The 12,841-nt window shown below is 46.8% G+C and overlaps 1 protein-coding gene across 7 annotated transcripts in view; it reads left to right on the forward strand.

Annotated features, from left to right (window-relative positions):
- Window positions 1–12,841, forward strand: part of METTL22 (methyltransferase 22, Kin17 lysine) — a 711,415-nt gene that overhangs the window by 217,630 nt on the left and 480,944 nt on the right. For all 7 annotated transcript variants that reach the window (XM_069647035.1, XM_069647041.1, XM_069647039.1 and 4 more), the window contains 2 exons: window positions 9,501–9,872; window positions 11,363–11,403. In XM_069647035.1, the coding sequence (XP_069503136.1) occupies window positions 9,501–9,872; window positions 11,363–11,403 (413 nt within the window). The remainder of the gene's footprint in view (window positions 1–9,500; window positions 9,873–11,362; window positions 11,404–12,841) is intronic.

The following is a 12,841-nucleotide window of genomic DNA, read 5'->3' on the forward strand; positions in this document are numbered from 1 at the left end:
GAAGGCGATATCATCAAAGGAGGATTATGCCAACATCCTGTTTACCAAACAATCTGCTCGGCGCCAGTAGGGTCACATTGTACTTCGTATAGGGAGAGATGGGCACTGGGCCGAGGCCTCAGTCATTTTAAAATGTAGCCGGGTATCCAGCTGAAGCATCCACAGCCAGAAGAGGCGTGTTGTCAGGGTAAAAGTAAGACAGACCCCAGCATTCAGGACACTGCACTGTGCCAATCCAGCTCAGCCAAGTACAGCAATTCCCACAGCCTTCCCCCTACGCCTCACAAGACCGGCCACCTACAGCATATCCTGTGCAGACCTACATCCAGGGCTGTAGTCAGTAAGCACCTAGTCCCACTGTAGGCAGACAGCCGCAAGAGCACACTTTGTCCTCCGTGGCAGTCCACAGGGAGTCCTCTGTTTGTACGTGCGGTGCAGCGACACCGAAGTTCCAGACAGGCACCGTTGAGTGGGCCACAGCAGGCCCGAAATTGCTGTTGTGTGGCTTACCAGCAATTCACCCAGGATCTTCCAGGCTGTGTCCCGCCTCACAGCGCCACCTCAGGAAAGCGCGCACCATCCACGATCATCGGCTGACAGTCGGGGGGAGTGCCCACCCGGCAAATGCAAGGGCCAGCCCCTCAACCCACATGCAGAGGCACAAGGCACCAGGGCAACAGCGTCTTGGTGCAGTCCCCACAAGAAGGCCAGCCGCACTCGCCCAGTCAAGTCGACTGGATGCCAGTGATGGCTGCCATCTTGACCACTGCTGCAAAGTCTCGCAGATTGCAAACAGGGAGAGCGCACTAGACCCTCCGACACTGCATAGCCAAACATCAGCTGTTGTATGTAGGTGCAGGATCGATCTCGGGAGCTCCGGCAATTCACTCGTCACCGCATCGTGGCAAGCCACACCCTCTGGGTCATTGTCAGCTACTATACTGCTCTTAGTACTTGACTATACAAACAAAACAGTATTGCCTATACTGTTTTTTTTTAATATAATGCATCTATTACAAACAGGAATTATGGGGTGGCCATATACTGTCTCTTCCCCAGTCTTTTTTTTAACACAATAGGAGACAGAATAATTCTACTGTAAAATTATTCCTTACACTTCGTTTCCTTACATCTACATACACGTCCCTATAAAGAGTCTCTTTCCTTCTTAGTGAGTTTTTCTTTCTGTCCCTAGGTAGCGTTATGTTTCACGCCTATCTAGGGTGAGGGATAGTGAGAAGACTCGCCCTAACTCGCTCCCTACTTTGGCTCAGCTAAAAAGTTGTGCATTCACTAGGAGTCGATGAACAATCTTTATTTATCTCGCTCCTAGTGAATGAATGTATTTTTAGTTTGATAAAATAATCCTGTATAGGATTGTTTTTTCAATTAATTGATATTAATCCTAATATATCCTGAGCCTTCTATGCTCACAATATGCCACTAAATGGGTAATTTAACTGTCTCTTGGTTTTCACAGAGCTCACACTCTGTGGTTTAGAGGTTCTCGGAGCTGGGGCCAGCCCGCCTGAGCCTAAATTGTCAACCGCGTTCAGCGGTTCTTGTTTCCTCTTCCGCTTTCTTCAGGACAACTAACGTGCAAACTTTATGACATATATTTAAAAATCAGACAAAGTTTCAATCTATTGCCATTTTCATTTCATCTGGGAGAGTGTCTCAGCCTTTTTGTGCCGGACGTGATTCCGTCTTTCACGATCCTATAGGAAAGGGGGAGATAATATAAGAGGGGACAAAATCAATGTCTAGACTTACAAGGTCATTTTCATTTTCTATAATGAGCACTAGATGCAGGGGGTCATCTTACCAAATCTTCAGTTTCTCACTGTGCCCATGTTCTTAATAGGATGCGCTCTCATATTCAATAAAAAGTGTATTTGGTGGTTTCCCTGGTATTTTTGTCCATCGGGATAAAAAAATAAATAAAAATAAAAATAAAAAATTACAAATATATATAATGCATAACATTTTCCAATATAAAAACAGTTGCATAAAATAACTTCATAAATACATATATGTTCATATACCATAACTTATCTACAACCAACAAGAGAGAGGAAAAAAAGGGGTAAGCTTCACATCAATGAGAGCCAATATTTAACTATACAATTAATTAAATGTACTCCATATTTAAGCCATAAGCACGCGTTCCACTAGCTGGGCTGGGTTGTAGCAGCCAGAGTCCAAGTTAATAGGCCCAAGCATAGCAAGGACCTTTAACGAGGGTCCCAGGGCCATTACCACCCTGTGCAGCCCGTGGAATGAGTGCTTATGGCTATTAGCACCCTGGGTTTGCAATCCGTAAATCCTGGGTGCTAAGAGCAATGTATTTTGTTTCAATGAACGGAACGCTGTTGAAACAAAATCATTACTTAAGATGGCCATATGGCGCCCCTCTTCCATTTCCACGGCGCCCAGGAGGGGCACGTGCAGTAGCAGTGGCTGCGGTAGTCGCTGCTGAACTAATAAGGTAAGTGGGGTTGGGGTTGGGAGTGACGGGAAATAAGAAGGGAAGGGAGGGGTGGATGGAAGAAGGCAGGGTGGGGGAAGCGGCCTTCAGGTTGCTTGGAACCCAGGCTTGAATCAGTAGATTCAGCCACGATCCAAGCAACCTGTTTGGTTATGTCCCCCGCCCGGGTGCTAATTCATCATATTTGTCATTTTGTTTCTGAAGTCAAAAAGATATCCTTTCTCTACCAGAAAGGATCCGCAGACTATGTAGCCAATCCTCAACAGCATGCCTATTATTGCTCTTCCAATGCCGCAGGATATACTTCTAAGTGCACTATAGTTCCAATAGAGCTTAACGTGTGCATGTGTGTGTGTATATATATATTTCTGAGGCTTGTGGAATCTGCTTAGATCACATGCTGTGCATAGGCTGACATATAGTGGAAGCTGCAGAGTATTACAGTTTGTTTTTCGAAACTCGAAAAGGGGCGTCGAACTAGGGCGTGCCAGTAATACTATCCCTAGTGTGACGTCCACTGTACCCATGATCCCTCACGCGTGTAGGACCCTCAGATTGTTTTTTTCCGCCAGACTTGTCGGAAGCATAATCGCGGAGTTCCCTGGCTTTTAGCCATTTATCATTATCAAAAATCCCTGTTCTCCAACCCTACGTCGAAGAGCGACGTCAGTACTCGAGACCGAGGATGAATAGCCGTCGGGACTACACGACAGACTTTGGGCCTCGGAACGCCTCTGGCCTCAGTTCTGTACAAGTAGGGAGAGTGGGGGGTGGACATACACACTCACTCGTTTCCTACATATACCCGCTTGCTGCCAGTTATTGACATATTGAGAGTACTCCATTTAAATTCTGCCCGAAGTGCAACGTTAAGTTCCCCTGGGTATACAAACATAATACCTGTAACCTGTGTCTTCCAAGGGACCAAACCAAGGCAAATTGTATAGCTTGTAAGCTCTTCAAAGCCAAGACACTTAAGGACCGCTCGACCAAGCGTTGGGCCCACTACGCCAGGCAACTCAAGGCCATGGACGCAGTGGGTTCCTTCAGCGATGGCAGCAACGCCGCTGTATCGGATGGCGAGGGCACCGGGGTGTCATCAGGCACCCAAACGCAAGCCCCGACCTCGGAGGACTGACCGGTGGGTCAGTTATGGGGACAACACCCGGCGGCAAGAGCGCTACCCACACCTCTTCCACTAAACACACTAAATCCACCCAATATTCGACACAGTGTTGAGTGATCGGCAAAAGAAGGCACAGAGAGTGTGGTCCGCCGAATCGGTGTCCTCTGGGCGTTCCAGGTCACAGTCACCCCATGACACACAGCAACCGTACACGATTGCTAAGAGTGACACACTACCTAAAGTCACAGAGGTATGGTCGTCAGAAGACGAATCCGACCTCTACCCCCAGGCAGCTCGTGCAACAGCTACTCCTGTAGTTCGTTCGACGTCTGCGTCTGAGATTCAATGCCCCTCTTCCAAGACTCCCGAATCTCGTGATCCCTCCTCCGATTCTCGACGCCACCCGTCGAAAAATTCAGAAAAGTCCAAGGGGTCAGGAAAACATTCCTCTACACATGGGAAAGGGGAGAAACAAAATAAGAAAGCCTCTGAACACCAGGTTCAGAAGGAGAAACGCACGCACCCCAAATCTTTAGAAAAGCCCAAGGCCCTTGACCCTGTCACTAGGCCAAAAATTGTCCCTCCCACTCCAAAAATTGTCCCTCCCACTCCTCAAGATATGGGCTTGGATGAGGAACCACAGCAGGGAAGAGTTATCCCCAGTTCCAAGGAATGGAACTCGGAGCACATTGACAGAATACTGAGGAGAATGTCCTTTTTTGTAGATTTCTATGAAAAGGACCCTAGTTACTTCCAGAGCTATCAGAATACCCCGGCTACCTCTGCCCCTTTGGGATCCAAAGACCCTCAACCTCCTACTAAGAGACTGTTTACTGAGACTCCAGTTCAGGGGCTTATTTCAGACCCTTTCAGTTTTGAACCTTACCAGCAGTATGGTGAGGATTCGGAAGTACAAATGCTAGATGACCAGACCGGGGTCGATTACTATGGAGCCGATGAGGACCAGGAAGAGGAGGAGGAAGACGAGGCGGAGGCCTATAGTCTCAACTCCCCCATCCCCAGGGACCCCCCTGTGAATGACTCACCTGTTGACAATCAGCCTTCGTTTAACGAAGTTTTAGCCAAGGCGGCAGCCCATTTGCAAATTGAAACTCAGGGTGCCCAAGAAGAGAGAGATTTTGCAGAGCAAATTCTAGGTGACAAAAAATCCATTGCACAAGCTGTCCCCATTCTAAAATCTATTCAACACAGAATCGACCCTTCTCTGGTGACCCCTAATCTTACGCGGGCAGTTAACCCACAAGTAGAAAAATTATTCAGGGCCGCTCCTTCTGACCCACTGTACATAAGGGGTCAACTAAAACCCGACTCATTAGTGGTTACTACCACCAGAAAGAGGGCGGGAACACCACTAGCATCCTCGGAAGCTCCCCCGGACAAAGAGAGCAAGAGAATATATGCTCTAGGTAGGAAGGTGGCATCCACGTCGGCATACCAAGCACGCATTGCCAATACCACCACTCTACTAGCAAGCTACAACTGCCACCAATGGGAACAGGTAGCTGCCCTCATTGCCTCTGCACCGGAATCTCTAAAGAGCCAGTTGGCCCAGATTGCGCCGGAAGGAAGATCAGTGTCCGGATGCATTCTCAAGGCTAACTTCGATGCAGCAGACAATGGAGGGAGGCTGATAGCAGAAAGCACAGTAATTAAACGACACGCTTGGCTAAGGCAGTCGGGGTTTAAACCCGAGACCCAAGCCACCCTCATAGACATGCCGGTGGAACCTAATGTCCTGTTTGGGAAAGCAGTGGAGGAAGCGCTGAAGACAGCCAAGGACGAATATGACACCTTAAAGTCCCTTGGCCAACTAACAAATAAGCCCACAAGCCAGCGGGGAAATAACAATTTTCGTCGCTTTCGTGGCCAAAACTCCCAGAGAAGGTCCAGTTACTACCAGAACCAAGGAACCTCGTGGGGCGGTAACTTGCAAGCTACCCAGGGTTTCGCCAGAGGTCAAAAGAGGGGCCGCGGTAGGGGAGAGGCAGCCCAAGTAGAGGCGCTACGCCTCCCAACAAACAGTGACGTTCCGCTCCGGGTCCCTTCCCATGCATCCCCAGTAGGGGGGCGCATTTCCATCTTCACCCACCATAGGAAGGGATCACTTCGGACAGATGGATGCTGTCCACAGTGTCCGCGGGATACTGTATAGAACTACTGCAACGCCCCCGCGACCATCATCCAAGACAGAAAATACACTCCTTGGAGCACCAAAGAATCCTCCTCAAGGAGATTGCCACTCTTCTTGCAAAGGACGCAATAGAACTCGTCCCGGGAAACCAGGTAAACAAGGGTATTTATTCAATTTACTTCCTTGTGCCAAAAAAAGATCTAACGAAGCACCCAGTATTTGACTTACGCCCTGCAAACAAGTATGTCAAACCACAAAAATTTCGCATGACTACACTCCAGGAAGTAATCCCCCTACTAAAAAGAGGAGATTACATGGCAACATTGGATTTGAAAGATGCTTATTTTCATATTTCCATGCTCCCAGCGCACAGAAGATTCTTGCGTTTCAAGGTAGACAGCCAGCACTACCAGTACAAAGTTCTACCTACCCTTCGGTATAGTCTCGGCTCCAAAGGTATTCACGAAAGTATTGGCGGTGGTGGCGGCGCACCTACGCAGGGAGGCAATCCCAGTGTACCCTTACCTGGATGACTGGCTCATCACAGGGGAAAACCCTGTAATTTGCAGATCCAACATTCAAAGAACAATCGACCTCCTCTTCCATTTGGGCTTCTCAATCAACGAGAAAAAATCAAGCCTGGTGCCAAGCACCTCCAAACAGTTCCTAGGAGCTGTCCTAGACACCAAAGAGGGGTTGGCCTTTCCATCAGAGGAAAGAATTCAGAATCTGTTACTGCAAATTCCTCAATATCAGTCTGGTCGCCAGATAAGGGTACGCAAAGCGATGTGTTTGCTAGGCATGATGGCATCATGCATTTACCTGGTTCCCCACGCGCGCCTGCGCATGCGACCCATGCAGGGGAGTTGCTAGGTCTGGAAAAGACCCGGGGCTACGCTAATGTTGGAACTGTTGGGACTGGGGGCTAGCTAGTCTTTTGGCTGTAGCTCCTGAGATTCTATTCGGGGCTACAACCAAAAGATCAGGGGCTGTAGCCCCCATAGCCCCCCTCTAGCAACGCCCCTGGACCCATGCAAGAATGGTTGGCGAAACAGTGGTCTCAGGCAAGTGGTCAGTGGGACGATCTAGTGGTTGTTTCGCCAACACTAGTACAGAGTCTTTGCTGGTGGACAAGAGAGAATCTTTCAAAGGGGAAACCCTTTTACGATCCAGACATACCGGCCGTAGTCACAACAGACGTGTCGGACAACAGACCCTGTCAGGGTGTGGAGCACACCTCCTTCACCACACAGCTCAGGGTCTCCGGTCTCACACAGTGGCTCAGAATCACAACAACCTGCTAGAACTTCTGGCAATCTTCAGAGCGCTTCGGGCGTTCAAACTCCACCTATCCAACCTAACAGACAGCACAACAGCAATGTTTTACATAAACAAACAAGGGGGCACTCGTTTGCCAAATCTGTTAAGGCTTGCCCAGAAAATTTGGATATGGCCACTCAAACAGAACATTTACCTGTCATCTCAACATGTTCCAGGGGATCTCAATTCATTAGCGGACACTTTGAGCAGAGATCCCCTCCCAGAAGAACATGAATGGCGTCTACACGAAGAAGTCGTAGGAGATCTCTTCTATCAGTGGGGTTTCCCCACTATAGACCTATTTGCCACAGGAGTAAACAGACAATGCCCAGAATTTGCATCCAGGTTCCCCCAGCCAGGCTCCAAGGGGAACGCTCTATGGATGAATTGGTCAGGGATGTTTGCCTACGCTTTTCCACCAACCCCTCTGATGAGGAAGGTGGTCAACAAGATACACAGGGAATCGATGATGCTCATCCTAGTTGCTCCTATGTGGGCGAGACAACCATGATTCCCACAACTACGCAGATTGGCAATGTGCGACCCCATCAGACTTCCCTGTTGGTACAACCTACTCTCCCAGCACGAAGGACAAACCGTGCATCCTCAACCGAACTCGTTGAACTTGGCAGTATGGCTCCTGAAGTCATAGAGTTCGGCCATCTCAATTTACCCCAGAGATGTATGGAGATCTTAAAGGAATCAAGAAAACCTAACACAAGGCACTGTTATTTTGATAAATGAAAAAGATTTGTTATTTGGTGCCAGAATAAACAAATCAACCCAATTGACTGCACTCCTTCCAATATTGTCACCTACATGCTTCACCTTCTGGATGCAGGATTGGTATTTAATTCACTCAAGGTACATGTAGCTACAGGCAGAGAAGGAGATCACGTCTCTAAAGGTGCCATCTCTAAATGGCTAGTCCAATGTATCCAGCTGTGTTCCTCCCTTTCAGAAAAGACACTGGGCCTCATTACACGGAAGGCGGTAATGGTTAACGGCCACCGTTAATGGTAACGGTGACCGTTAACCATTACCGCCTTACTACGAGGTCCCTTAGCGGGTTGGTGCTTTAACGCCTGCTTTTTGCAGGCATTAAAAACCAACCTGCTAAGGGACCTCAGAGCTAATTACGGCACCGCAAAATTGCGGTGCCGTAATTAGCGCCTTCCCCATTCCCATAGAGCCCTATGGGGCAGCAATGGGAATGGGGAAGGGCAATGGCGGAAGGGGGATTTACCGCCCCTCCAACCTTGGAATGGGGCGGTAAATCCCCTTTCCGCCAAGGCGGTGCCGGTATTTTACCGGCATGAGCCATGGCGCTATTAGCGCCATGGCTCACCGCCTTCCGTGTAATGAGGCCCACTGCCTTTTACGGCAAGGGCCCACATCTACAAGAGGTACTGGGGCCACTCTGGCTTTCATTGCAAATGTACCCCTTGACACCATTTGCAAAGCAGCTACATGGAGCTCTATTCACACCTTTACTCAGCACTACTGCATTGACACTCGTTCCAAGACAGATACTCAAGTGGGACAAGCGGTTCTAAGACATTTGTTAGCTCATGACCCTTCTCATATCCCACTTCCTTCTTCTAACACTGCTCGCTAATCTATGCACAGCATGTGCCTCAGAAGGGATACATTACTCACCGGAATCGTATTTCTGATGCTTGTATCTGCTTAGATTCACATACGCCCGCCCTTCCTCCCCTCTGAGAGAAGGTGCATGGATGCTTGTAATCTTTTCTATCTTATCTGCTTGGATACTCTACACTCACGCTACTCCTCATGCTACCTCATGTCAGAAAAAATAAAATCTGAGGGTCCTACACGCGTGAGGGATCATGGGTACAGTGGACGTCGCACTAGGGATAGTATTACTGGCACGCCCTAGTTCGACGCCCCTTTTCAAGTTTCGAAAAGCAAACTGTAATACTCCGCAGCTTCCACTAGATGTCGGCCTATGCACAGCATGTGAATCTAAGCAGATAAAAGCATCAGAAATAAGATTACGGTGAGTAATGTATCCCATATAATATTATTATAATTATTTGTTATGCGCAACCAAAAATGGCCCGGAGGCATACGGGCGCAATCGTGAAGACAGGGGTGATCCTATACAGCACACAAGTTGGTGCCTGGTTATCTGAAAAGGTGAGTCTTAAGTTTATTTTTAAATTCTTTGACTGTCCCACAGTTTCTTATAAGCGTTGGCGAGAGAGAGGAGTAGGCCCGGAAAATGACTCGTAAAATTAAATATATGATTACATTCGAAGTCTCCCTATTTTCCAGACCTCTTGTGTCCTGTGATTTCCCTGCTGAAATGTTTTTTAAGCATGTTGAAGTAATGTAGATCAGTGTGATTTGTTATATAAATGAAACTTATTTTTTCTTTTCCTGACTAGTATTTCTATCACAGTTCAAAATCCTAAATGGCAAAGATCGCTCGAGAGACGAAAGCCATCAGCATGGTAAATCGCATGATACAATAGAAAGTACTGAACTTTATGCAAGGAGCGATGATGAAGAAAACGGGAACCTTGGGTATTCCAACATGCAGGAAAATAGCAACAATTCCCCCATTACTACTCGAGGATTAGAAGCTGTACTAGATGAAGATGGAGATCTTGAAGTTTCACGGAGACCACAGTGCGATTTTGTTGGAGTTGAGGATCCACCGAGGCATAAGGCCCATCCCATTATTTTGACAAAAGGGTATTGCGATTTTATTGAAAATGAAGATGGAGATTCTAACCGCCAGGATATTATTAAAATTGGTGAGTAACTGTGTACTTGAGCAAAATAAGTGTTCTGCAGCGCTACATGTCAGACTGCTCCAGTTTATAAGCCTGTAGTCTTCGAACTGTGGGTCTGGTCCCCTAGCGAGGCTGAGAGATGTCTGGGGTAGGAGGGGAATAGGGGAATGAGACTTTTTAAAAAGGGATTATGGTGCTTTTTACAAGAAAATATAAGCAGCTATAGCTTGTGAGTTAGAGGGGGGCGCCCAGAAACAATACTTTTACCCAAGGCGGGGGATAAAAAAGCTTGACTACCACTGTTCTAAGCACTGTAATAGCAGGTGTTATTACCATCTCATTTTGATTGGTAGTTGATTTATCGACCTGGGAAGGATGCAAAGCTATATCGACTCAACCCCGGGATTCGAACTTGCGAAGTGTAGGCTTACCATCATGTCGGAGCCCATCTCTATATTTGTGTAGCTATCCATATTATCAACAAGCTCGCTACATGTTGATGATTTTCCATATGAAACCTATTTTATTTGAAAATGAGAGTATAAGGTGACGCACTGAATCTATGTAACTAGGACACCGGTTTTATATTTCTGTACTTTCACTGAACAAAAAACTGCATTGTAAAAGTTGTAATTTTTAGTTGCCTTCGATTGAGCACATTTGACTGAAACCCTTGTCAAAAAGGATTTGTAAGTAAAAGAAAAGCTCATAGCATAAAACTGCTTATACTGGCAATGGAGTAGAAGATAGGAGAGACCAGCTGACTTTTGGAGATAAAGAAAAGATCATAAACCCTTGGAAAATTAACCACACAGGTGCTATCACTAATATTGATTGGCACAAACATTGTCCATAAAAATGTATATAACAGTCATATGCACAGATTTCAGTGATGTGATGGAATATAGACGTATCCACCAAGCACTTCCAGGAGCACAGAAGCTGGTCTAATGCATAATGGTGTGTGTGTATAGGTCCATGCAGTGCAGACTCCACCATTAAGCAGTGTAAAAATAGCTGTTGCTTACCCAACCTAATGCAACAACATTGTATCGAGCACTGAATTATGCAGTGAGGCCCTTTTTAAGCATTACTCCTGCATTTTGGTCGTCCTTGCACTTTTCAACAGTCATTGTTTACTTGGCGTGCCATATGCAATACATTATGCAATAAATTAACCCTGCAGAAGAAATTAATGTGCTAGCCCTGGTGAACCATTGCTTTGTATGACAAATGCACTGAAAAAGTTATATTTGCTAATTGATTAGATCAAAATAAAGTGCACCATGTTGTGGCAAACTCTTGGTAAGGAAAGTGTACAAAAGGCGGGCCCTTTTTATAGAATATAAATAATTAAGAACATTTACATTGGGCTGGCAGTGGTAGATCGCTTAAGTACAAAAGGTTTGGATGCAGTAGGATAACAAATGCACTTGTTTCACATATGTTTAACTCCTCTACACATGTAAATGGGAGAAAACACATTATTTCTTTGTTTTGCATTTCAACAGAGCATACCATGGCAACTACACTGGAAGATGTGGGGAAGCAGGTATGTACCTTGTTTTTAATTGTAACCTTGCAAAATGTTTGGCCTTAGCCCTTGGGGGGCTCCTGGTGTTTGAAGAGCTCACTATTTAGCTCCCCATGGTGATTTTCTCCAAAGTTAAGGGAATTTAGGTTCTCCCAGGTAGGACTGGGAGAACAAACCAGCCTGGGAAACAAAACAGAAGTGGCCCACAAACAAAGACAAAATGGTCCCACATTTGGGAACCCCAGTGTGCAGCACACCTCCTGGGAAACGGGTGGAAGGGTGCTGCTGCACACATTTTAAAAAGTCACATCTTTAATTTGATTAGTTTCCCATTAAAAACAAAATCACAGCCCTACTGTGGCTACCCTTCAGTAGTAGACAATAAGGTAAACCATACAGACTTCACATCAAATTATGAGCACATTGTATGTGAGCAAATCTTCAATGTGGAGGTGTGCAAATGTCCAAATCCTCAGTGTCGAGGAGGTCAACTGCCCTTCCCAAAACTTCCAGAGCATGAGGAGGTGCAATGGTGAATTCTACAGTTGTGTGTGATAATTGGGCAATATAACCTGAGGAGGGTGGCATTGCCGGTCGGGTAATGCCCCCGTGCCGTAGTTAGAATTCTGAGCAAAGCGAGGGCTTTAACAAAGCCCCACAAACATTACCCGACTGGTAATGCCCCCCTCCACACGTTATATTACCAGTAGTACCCCGGCACGTTGTACAGGAGTACTTATTGCAATTTTTCTCGAGTTGGGTAACAGTGCTGCAACCGTTTCTCAACTCGAGAAATAAAAGCAAAAGATATGGCCATCAGAGAGAAGGGACGACACATAGTCTTCTCAGCGAGGTAAGGCCCGGGCAAGGGCCAATGAGCTTGCTTTTTACAAGCTCATTGCCCCTTGCCGGGTTCTAATCTCGAATATTAAAGGCAGTGCACAAAAAAGCTCAATTTATTATAATTTTATTTTCTCAGCCAATTTTTGTCTGGCCTTTAATATTTGAAATACATCACCCCCTCTTAAAATCCAGATGTTTCACCCCAACCCCTGCTTTAACCTGGGCCCCTGCCTGAACCCTGCCTCACATACCAGTACACACCCCTTCTCCACAGCCCCCGCCTCACATACAAATACACACACAGTGAGAAACCTGACTGTATTCTCCCACCCACTCCGTCAGGATCTTCCATTCAGGTGGCCAGGGAAGGGCCATCGCTTTTGGATCCCGATCCTGGGGGTGGACAGGCAAGGGAGGATCACCTGAGTGGAGGGTAACGAAGGATTGGGAGGAGGATACCCAAGGGCAAGGCATGGTATTCCCCCAGTCCCAAAAATACCCCAAACTACTCTCCCTCAGCCTTTATGGGGTATATCCAATCTCACCCCAGCTCCCCTCCCCATTTCCAACAAATACTGAGACGAGGAAGAGGAAACTAAGATTAGTAAAGATT

The sequence above is a fragment of the Ambystoma mexicanum genome, chromosome 2q, assembly GCF_040938575.1.
Source record: "Ambystoma mexicanum isolate Mex_15411 chromosome 2q, UKY_AmexF1_1, whole genome shotgun sequence".
Lineage (NCBI taxonomy): Eukaryota > Metazoa > Chordata > Amphibia > Caudata > Ambystomatidae > Ambystoma > Ambystoma mexicanum.